Genomic DNA, 9,864 nt, shown 5'->3' on the forward strand with positions numbered 1-9,864 from the left:
TAGATGTTTTTCTCCACGTTTTCATAGTTTTCAGGACCATGAGATATTGCTTGTCTGGAGTCCATCATGGCAGGACTTTACTGTCACTCTTTGTGGAAAAGTGTTACTATTTTCATACATGGATCTGCTCACAAACTGCAGCACTCTCCTCAGTTTTGTGTGGCAATAAACCCACTGTAAGCATATTACCGCCCCCTAAAGGGCTGGAGGGAGAAAGTCAGTCCTGTTAAATGTAACATGACCAAAACTGAGTGCTTTTCCGACTTGGAAATTAGATTTTGTTATATTGCAATTATGTTACAAATCCAACTAATTGTTCCCCACTACTAATGGATAATAAAAAATAAAATAAGCATTCAGAAAGTTAAAATTTTTTGAAGGTGATTTTATGGCTTAACATGCCCCAGGGCAGCTGTGGCTACAATGTAGTTTGCCACCATTAGTGGGTGAGTGAATGACTGAATGTAGTGTAATGTGCTTTGGTCAAGTCCTCTGACTTGAAACAAGCGTCATATAAGTACAGATTATTTACAAATTGTTCAGCAGACAGATACTGACTCCTTCCATATGGAGAGTAGGATACCAGACACTATCATCAAACAACCCTGCTGGTCAGAATGCTATATCAAAATATATCAATGGAAGATTGAGTCGAAGTGGTGTAGGAAAAAAATTACAAGCATGACATAAAGATTTTTAGCTTTAACATTAAACGCCATAAGACTCTTACCTGGGAAATGGAGAAAAAGAACCAGACTGTTGGTCGGTGGCCTAAAGTCATTTATTTTTCATTTTTTTTGGGATTAAACCAGGTCATTTTGTTATAAAGTTTATTTTCTGACCGGGTCATGGGGGCTTGGTTGTTTAGTCTTAATGTGTTTGAGTTCTGGAGAGTCCTTGGAAAAACATTTCAAGGCATTTTAAGGACTTGTTGCAGGGATATTGGGTACCAGGTGAATAAAGCTCCATCCAGTCCTTGTGTCACCAAGACAAATGCTGCACATTCACAGCTTACAACCATTCCCAGTCCATGTTGTAGGTAGAGTTAAGAGGTGTAAAGGCGTCTTCATCAAAAGGCCAATGTCTGATATGAAAACTGCAGGGTTTATTTTCTGAGTGATGTCATCCTGTTGGTGTCTTCAAACCATGACCCTCTGCATGCACTCCAGCATTTTGTAGCCAAGCATGAATCAGCAGAAATAAAGGTAATTCTTTCACCATTGTTGTCAAACTGTAAAGGTGGACTGCCCCTTCCAGCTCAGTCATCAGTAGCTACATCATGATTTTGGTATCTGATTAATTGGTGTTGGTAGGATGGAGCAGGATGTGGAAAAAATCATGAGTAACCCTGAGATGACTTGAGAAAGGGGTTTCCTGAGAAGATAAACAAGTATAGACAATGATTGGATGGAGATATAGATTGTGGCCAAATCTACTGTAACGAAGAAACATATGAGCCTAAAATACAAGTTCTTGTTTTATTGATTGCTCTACATTTGAACCATTATCATAGATCACGAGATATAAATAATGGCTGAAGAATTAGATCATGGATACATAATAGGTGAAATAACTTTCCTCCACAGCAGCTTTTGAATCAACCTTGGAAATAAATAAGGTCAGGATCATCATTAATCAGGGAAGAGCATCTGGACAACACTGAATATATAACTTCAGAGAATATTTTTTCTTTTTCTAATGTTGGCAGGAAAAGTAAAGTCCAAATTAAATTGCTAACGGGACCACACAAGAGGCCAGGCTCTCTAATGAAGCTCTTTCTCACTGCTTTAGTCATTGTTTATGATTTGCGTGCAGCAATGGCATTATGACACATTACAGTGCATGAAGCAATGCTTTAGCCACTCCTAACATGTAACACATGCTAGAAGCATGCTGGATGTTCTTACACGTGTTGACCTCTAAATCTAAATGACAGATGCTAAGGGAGATTTTCTCCTGACTGTAAACAGGCAGTGCTTCCAATCAGGATCCAGCTTGATGTGGTTGTCACCTTAAACACAGAAACCATCTGAGGGCAGTTCTCCATTCCTTTCTCATTAGATTATGTCTGTGAGTCCTCTCTAATAAAGCTGACTGCATGGTTGATGGTGGGTGGATTTCTTTATGCTGTTTTATCTCAGGTTTGATGGGGAGATTACGATTGACTAATAATAGTCTTTACCTCAAATGACTGATCATTGAAGTGCAAAAACATGATTTAAAACGAAAGAAAAATGCTTAACTAGTCCTTTCGGCTGTTCGAAAGTAACCAGGTTTTCAGGGTGGTTTCAGACTGCAGGCAACAATCAACAGATTTGTGTGGTCTTGTTTCCTGCAGAAATTACATATAATGAACTGATTAAAGATTTATGGATGTTTTTCAACTCTGACCTGCTCTATTAAAAATACTTAGATTAAAGCCTCTTACAATGCAAAATCGTTTATCTTTTGTTGGTCTATGAGAGCAGTATCCATAAAACAAGTTTTTCTTTTCTTTTTTTTTTCTTTGACTTTGTGTATTTATAATTCTGAAAATTTGATAATGCAAAACAAAAAACATATAACATTTTTTTAATAAGTATTTAAGCAGTTCTTTTTTTTAGAAATAACTTTTGAAATAAATAAATTTAAAATACACATTGACTTAAGCTATCTGCATCTATCAAATATATTGATATATAAATACATCAAATGGAAATAACCATTATCAAAAAGTAAATAAATATTGTGCTAATTCTAATTAAATAAAATTAATTTGGCTTTAACACACTGACCTATTAAATATCCCGTTGCTACTGTTAGGTGTTTGCTGTGCAGTATGGCTGAAAAATGTATCATATTATAAGCCATTTATCTAATTTTCTATCATTGGTATGTTTTGTTTATATATGTGAAAAAAAGGTTAGAAAAAAAGCTAAGAATTTAAACTATAACCAGAACCTTATCTTAACATGACCTTCAGACTAAAACAACATTATTAACCTGACTGCAAACCTTGCTTAGTTTGTTTATGAGAGGCTCTGGATCTGAGTTCAGTCGAATTATTGAACATTATATTGATGTGTCTTCTATTGCTCAGATATCTATTACTATATATATATATATATATATATATATATATATATATATATATTGATTCATTGCCCACTCATAGCTGCTGTAAATTCAAGCTCAGTATTAGTCATTCATCTAGATTTTGATTCCAAATAATTCTAAGAAGTTTTTCTCTGATAGGAAATGAGATGGTCGTATCTTGGTTAAGGTATATATATATATATATATATATATATATATATATATATATATATATATATATATATATATTAATACAATTTTCCATAATTTAAAAAATGTTTTTTTTTTTTCTTAGGTTTACAGCAGACAAAAAAACACAGTGTTGCAAATCTTGACTGTCATGTGTTTTTGGTCCAAGTCTTTAAATTCATTTCCCCGATGAACAAACTAACTCTCCGTTTTTGTTGTTGTTTATTTGAATGCTGTCTGTGCTGCAAATACCGATACATTTGTAAATTCCCTGTTTAATACCTTGCAGTTTTGATTTTTCTATGCCGGACGCAAAATGCTGAAACTATAACCAACAAATATATTCTTTCTTTAAGATATTAAGAAGGAAAAAAAGATGAAGTCTCAAGATATAAGTAAGCATGTGTTCCCTTTCCTTTCCCTGTAAGGTTGAACAGTAATTTAAGAACATCTGGCTGAGCTGCTGAACCAGAGCATCATTCATCATGATCAGATCCATTACTGTCATCTTCTGCGGTGAGAAGCAATCCGTCTCTATGCATTACACTGATTCCCTTGTTTTAAAATGTTTCAGTCTTGTCTACAGTGTCTCATATCTCCATCAGAATCAGACTGCAGTAAATCCACACCATCAAACAGCTGCATCTTCTGTTTTTTGCGGCCTTGTGGATGCAGGAAAAATGCTGACGATTAGGTTTCTGTGCCTGCTAATATGTCTAACGGCCTCTTCTTCACCTGCAGCGTTCCTCTTGTCTTGGGCATGCTGGGCCAAGCCAAATGGATCAAAGAGCAAGAAACCAAAGCAAGGTAAATGTCTCCATCGGCAGCCAAAAGCCTGTAATTTTCAATGTTATCGTTGTTATTATATGTCTTACTTTTCTGAGTAAACTGGGGTTCACAGGAAGGTGAAAGTTGCAGCAACAGCACTAAGTGAAGAATATAACAGGGCACAGGAAGTGCTGAGAGAAATCTGACATTTTTTGTTGATGGTATTTATTTAAAAGGTTCTTAAGATTAAAAATAAAATGCCAGTAAATGGTCAATTCATATTCTAACTCACCCATAAGGGCCATGCATGTCATGCTATTCTGACCTCTTAATGAGACCATTTAACTGTTCTTTTATGAAACAAAAGCCGATTCTGATGTGTTTCTGAGATCATTGTTGCAAAACCCAAATGAGTTTTACCCATCCAGCTGTTTATTTAGCAGTTTGTCATTATTTGATCCTTTTTGTGAAATCCATTAGAGCCGCCAGCAGTGCAGCAGTAATACCCTTGATGCTGCCACCACCATGCTTGACAGTTGCTCCAGTGCTCTTGATTAGTCAACTTCAAACCTTTCTCTTGTTATTGTTGAGAGATATAAATGTTATTTTCTTTGAAAATCATTTTTCCTGTCTTTGTGGACAGCCCCAGATTTCAGAGCTTGATGGGCTCTTTTTTTTTTTTTGTTGACATCCTACAAACCACGGAGCTGAGAAAATAGTTTCTTGGTCTACAGATACGCTGCTGTTCCAACAGTTACCAGTTCTTAAAAGGGTTTAGACTCTCAGGAGCTACTAAAGTGACTCTGATCATTCTAACCTATTTTTCTTAGTGTCACAGTTCAAATTAAACCAGATCTCTGAATTCAATTCAATTCAGTTTATTTCTATAGCGCCAATTGACAACATATGTCATCTCAAGGCACTGTAGAGTTCACCAGATCATCCAGTCAAATTGATCCACTTTTCCATCTAAGGAAAACCAGTTGACTGCATCGACTCATTGACTCAAATTCAACCCCTCACAATAAGCATGCTTGTAGCGACAGTGGAGAGGAAAAAGTCCCTTTTAACAGGAAGAAACCTCCATCAGAACCAGGCTCAGTGTGAGCGGCAATCTGCTGAGGCCGACTGCGGTTCAAGGAAACAGAAGCAGAGATACAAAAAGCAGCTGTAAAAGGCGGCCCCGTCCAGGAAACACAAAATGAATGTGACACATATCCTGGATAGAGAAAAGAGACTTTTGAGTGACACTCTTACAGTAGCTCCCTTCACTATCTTCTGCAGGACCTTCTTGTCAGCCACATTGAAGCTTAACTATCACACAGAGGCCCTGTCCACATAGAGACAAACTTAGATCTTCAAAGGTGTTTTCTTATTGTGTCTACATGAATGTGGAGTTTTGATTAACCATAAACGGATCATTTTTTAAAGTGGAAAAAATGTCAAAAAGCTGGTTCTGTGTGCATAAGAAATGTTTCATTTCTGAAACAATGCTGTTGTAGTACCACCTTGGTCCGTAACCTGAAAGTCAAGCTCTTCTGTTCACCTGGAACAAGTTGTTTTTGTCTACTGGATTGAGTGGGTTTTTGTGATAGTGTAACAGCGCCAACAAAGGGGCTGGCATACTAACTGCAGTGTTTTCAACGGTGTTGCATGCAGTTGTGTGGATGCAGTTTATTGTTTTTCTACCTTGGTGTTGACAGTGCCTGAAATCCAGCCAAAGATCTGTTGAATATTGGGTGGATTCTGTGTTAGGGGCCCTAAAATCAAAATAAATAAATAACTAAATCAAAGCTCCCCCAAAATGAGGAGATTGTAATGTGCTGACAAATTTGTTATGCCTTCTATAACCCTCTGTACTTTCTTTGCCATTTTTGTGGTTCATTTTTTCCACAGTTGTTCCAGATATAGAGTGTGACGTCAGAGCGGGGAAGGTTACTGTTCCAGAGTTTATTGCCAGGTGTCCGGCACGCTGTAAAGAAACCAAGCAGCAGGTCTACGGGACGGGCATCTATGCCTCCATCTCCAGCATCTGCAATGCAGCCATCCATAGGTATAGAGACTAAATATCACCACAAATGACTGGTGAGAGTTATGTTTAACAAACATGCTGTCTGCACAGTGGGGTCATCACAAACGCAGGGGGGAAAGTAATTGTGAGGAAAATGGCTGGGCAGAACATCTACAAAGGCAGCAACTCTAACGGGGTGCGATCCCTGTCACTACCAAAGTGGAGGGAGTCCTTTGTTGTCTCAGGTACTGTTGTAGGGTTATATATTTTTAAAGCAGATATTACAAAAAATAATTGCCAAATAAACGCTGGGTTTGTTGTGTTTCAGTCGGGAAACCAAAGAAAGGAGTCATTTACCCTTCCACTCTGGACTACGTTACTTCGAGACCAACATATGTGAAGACAGGTCAGAGTAGATTATTTTTTGTTTTTTTACACAAACAATATAGATTCTTAATTCATTTCCTTTAGTTTTCTTCTCTTCCTTTCCAAGTGTTACACTTGATGAACACTGGTTTTATGGTTTACAATTCATTCTGCAATGATACAGTTTCCCCATTAAAAGAATCATTTTTTCACAGTTTTGTTTACTTATTTTTTAATTCAGTTATTAAGACCTTAGCTATAGAATTTTACGACACAAATTATTTAAAAGAAGCTGAAAGAAGAGCTAAAATCTTTCACATTTTCCCATCAATGGAATCGTTCAGTATTTTTTTTTGACGTTACAAACACAAACTCCAATATATTTTACTAGGATGGTACGTTATAGAACAACAGCAATTACTGCAAAATGTTTAAACTTTTTTGTAAACAAAAACCTGCCATGCATTTCATCAAATTCAACTACTAAATTAGTTTGCTGCTCTGTGAAAACCTCTGAGGCTTATTAAAAAATAGTAGTTGACAATGCTGCACATCACTATGAACACAACATGCCTGCAGTGAAACATGGTGTAGGCAGTGTCATTCTGCGGTGGTGCCTGTGTTCAGAAAGGAAAGGAGAAAATGTTTTGAGATAAGACGAAAATCGATTGACAATCCTCGAAGAAACCTTGTTTAGTAAAGGCTCAAAAACCTTAAGCAAACAGCCGTAGAAATAATTGGTTTAGACCAAAGCATGTCTTAATGTTTGAATAGTCCAGTTCTATTATCTGTCTGAGGATGAGGTACTTCAAAGCAGAAAAGGGGGAAATGCCTTCTATAGAAAGCTGATGAAGATGTCCTCTGAAGCATTCACACTTTGCAGTAAAAGGTGGTTAGAATTTCATGACACCTTTAGGCTTCAATTCAATTCAGTTTATTTCTATAGCGCCAATTCACAACACCTCATCTACAGTTCAACAGATCATACAGCCAAATTGATTCAAAGATTTCTATCTAAGGAAAACCAGCTGATTGCATCAACTCATTGACTCAAATGCAATCCCTCAAACTTAGCATGCTTTTAGCGACAGTGGAGAGGAAAAACTCTCTTTTAACAGGAAGAAACCTCCAACAGAACCAGGCTCAGTGTGAGCGGCCATCTACTGAGGCCGACTGGGGTTCAAGGAGACAGAAGCAGAGATACAAAAAGCTGCTGTAAAATGCGGCCCCGTTCAGGAAATACACAGCCAGGCAGACGAGCTCTGAGCCAGCTCCAATGTCAGAGGATGAAGAGAGCACATCCAGCCAGTCACGGTCAGAGAAACAGGACTACACTGGAAAACAGGCCGATCTCCAGCATCTATAAAGAAGGGTGTTGATGGAAGAAGCACAGCTGATATTTCTCTCCAGGATGGAGTCACAGCCAAACAGGAACAGACGAGGCAAAGCTACTCTGAGAAAAAGCAGAGAGAGCAGAACGTTAGAGATTAAACTAACAGATTCTGCAGAGTGGGAGAATAGAGATAGAATGAAGGAGAATGATGAAATAGGAGTCCATATGTGCTCCAGAAGTCTAAACCTATAGCAGCATAACTTTAGAGATAGCTCAGGATGTGTGATTCACATGTGTGCTTCATTGCATTTCTGAGTCAAAAGGTGACACCCTACAGTACATTTGTCTCTGGCATGCTGAACTTCACTCAGCCAGAATAAGGATTTGGATGCTGCACTCGTCTAAGAATGACAAGAATGCAAAACAACACAGAGGTTACAGTGTAGACGCTCGTCCTGCCTCATCCATTCTTCTTGTTTGTGACCGCCTTCATCTTTTCTTCATTTCCAGGTCAAAAAGACGCCAAATCAACAACACTGCCGCCAACAACGACAGCCTCTGAAGTCATCGCAACCACCCCGGAACCAACCACCACCACAACCACAACAACTGCTCCCACTACCACCACCACTACCACTACACCTCCACCACCACCCACCACCACCAAAGCCAGAGCTGCAGTGCATAAAGTTAGGGATGCAGGTGAATAAAACAAGCAGTTTAAAATGATAAACGGTAAACAAGCAACCCGCCTCTTCTGCTTGACATCTAACTTGCAACATTAGCAGCTTGTAATCTGAACCTGCAGCTTGCCACAACAATCATTCTTTTCTGTAATGGCTGATGAAGACGAATGATTGCAGCTGGTAATTACAACTGCAATTATGGAGCAGCTACAGATCCTCTGTGATGAAGTTAATACAGTACAGGCTGTCTTAACTGCAGATCAGCAGAGCTTTCATCACTGATTAAATGAACACACAATCAGGCAGTGATCACTGAGAGTCTGCATCATTTTGGATGGAAGTTTAGCTACGGTGGGTAGACAGTGCCACCGTATCTTAAGGTATGCTTTCAAATGAGATGGGCAGTGTGCCAAATAGCCTCCCGAGCGTTCCCTCTCTTTCATTTCTGTAACATTATCTTCCTTCTTTCCACACCGGCACACCATTTGTTTTTCTTCCATCCAGGCAGCAGTCATCCGTACCTTGCTCATGTGGCCGCCACAAGTTCAAGTAAGTGAAGCAAACCAGAGACAGTTTTACAGAAGGAGGGTTAGAATAAGGTGCTGCAGTGGTAATGGGGTGTTCTAGTGTACACTGACCTTTGCAAAACAACTTTCAAACATCCCGTAAATTTTGCATTTTTAATTCAACTTAAATGTATTTTTGGGGATTTAATGTTATAAGCCAACAAAATGATCATTTGGAAAATGCTGAAAGGTTTAACAAAAAGAAAGCCTATGTTTTCCACTTTCTAGAATAAACTTTTCCTATGATTATATTTGCAGGTCTTTTGCATATTAGAAGGCCAATATTTTTTGTGCATAAATTTGCTCAAGTTTCCAATGATTGGAGAGAGGGCGTCTTTAAACATCAGTTTCCAGCCCTGCTATATATTCTCAATTGGAGTTAAGTGTAGACTTTAACTGGTCCGTTCTAACACAACTGCTGTACCTGTGAGGACATGTTCTTTTGGAAGCTAAACCTTTGCTATGGTCTCACTTCTCACTTCAGTCTCTAACAGATCGGCTTGCTGTATTTCTTTATATCAGCTCCATCTATCCTCTAATTAACTCTAACCAGCTTCCCATGCTCTGCTAAAGAGAGACATTCCCATAGCATATTACTGCCACCACCATGTTTCATGGTAGGGACTGTGTCCAGAGTAATGTATGCATTTTCTTTCTTTTTTTTTTTTAAACCACACCCTCATAGCATTTGGCACTTGTATTGATGAAAGCACATTCTTCCCTGTTATCTTTCCAATGCATGACTTGTACTTAAACGAATAGTACACCCAAAATATGATTACCCTTCATTTTCTACTCACCCCCATGCTGAACAACACTCTGGAGTACTTTTTTGATATCTCAAATGCATCTGGAGATCTGGGAGGCTTC

At 38.3% G+C, this 9,864-nt stretch overlaps 1 protein-coding gene across 14 annotated transcripts in view; it reads left to right on the top strand.

Annotated features, from left to right (window-relative positions):
- vit (vitrin) overlaps window positions 1-9,864 on the top strand; it is a 37,218-nt gene that overhangs the window by 4,084 nt on the left and 23,270 nt on the right. For 9 of the 14 annotated variants that reach the window (XM_015393211.1, XM_015393215.1, XM_015393212.1 and 6 more), the window contains exons 2-8: window positions 3,693-3,780; window positions 4,006-4,071; window positions 5,929-6,085; window positions 6,155-6,288; window positions 6,372-6,449; window positions 8,253-8,444; window positions 8,933-8,977. In XM_015393211.1, the coding sequence (XP_015248697.1) occupies window positions 3,750-3,780; window positions 4,006-4,071; window positions 5,929-6,085; window positions 6,155-6,288; window positions 6,372-6,449; window positions 8,253-8,444; window positions 8,933-8,977 (703 nt within the window). In that variant the 5' untranslated portion in view covers window positions 3,693-3,749. The remainder of the gene's footprint in view (window positions 1-3,692; window positions 3,781-4,005; window positions 4,072-5,928; window positions 6,086-6,154; window positions 6,289-6,371; window positions 6,450-8,252; window positions 8,445-8,932; window positions 8,978-9,864) is intronic. The other 5 variants (XM_015393218.1, XM_015393220.1, XM_015393226.1 and 2 more) reach the window with 1 other exon arrangement.

Source organism: Cyprinodon variegatus, unplaced genomic scaffold (genome assembly GCF_000732505.1).
Source record: "Cyprinodon variegatus isolate N-32 unplaced genomic scaffold, C_variegatus-1.0 Scaffold630, whole genome shotgun sequence".
Lineage (NCBI taxonomy): Eukaryota > Metazoa > Chordata > Actinopteri > Cyprinodontiformes > Cyprinodontidae > Cyprinodon > Cyprinodon variegatus.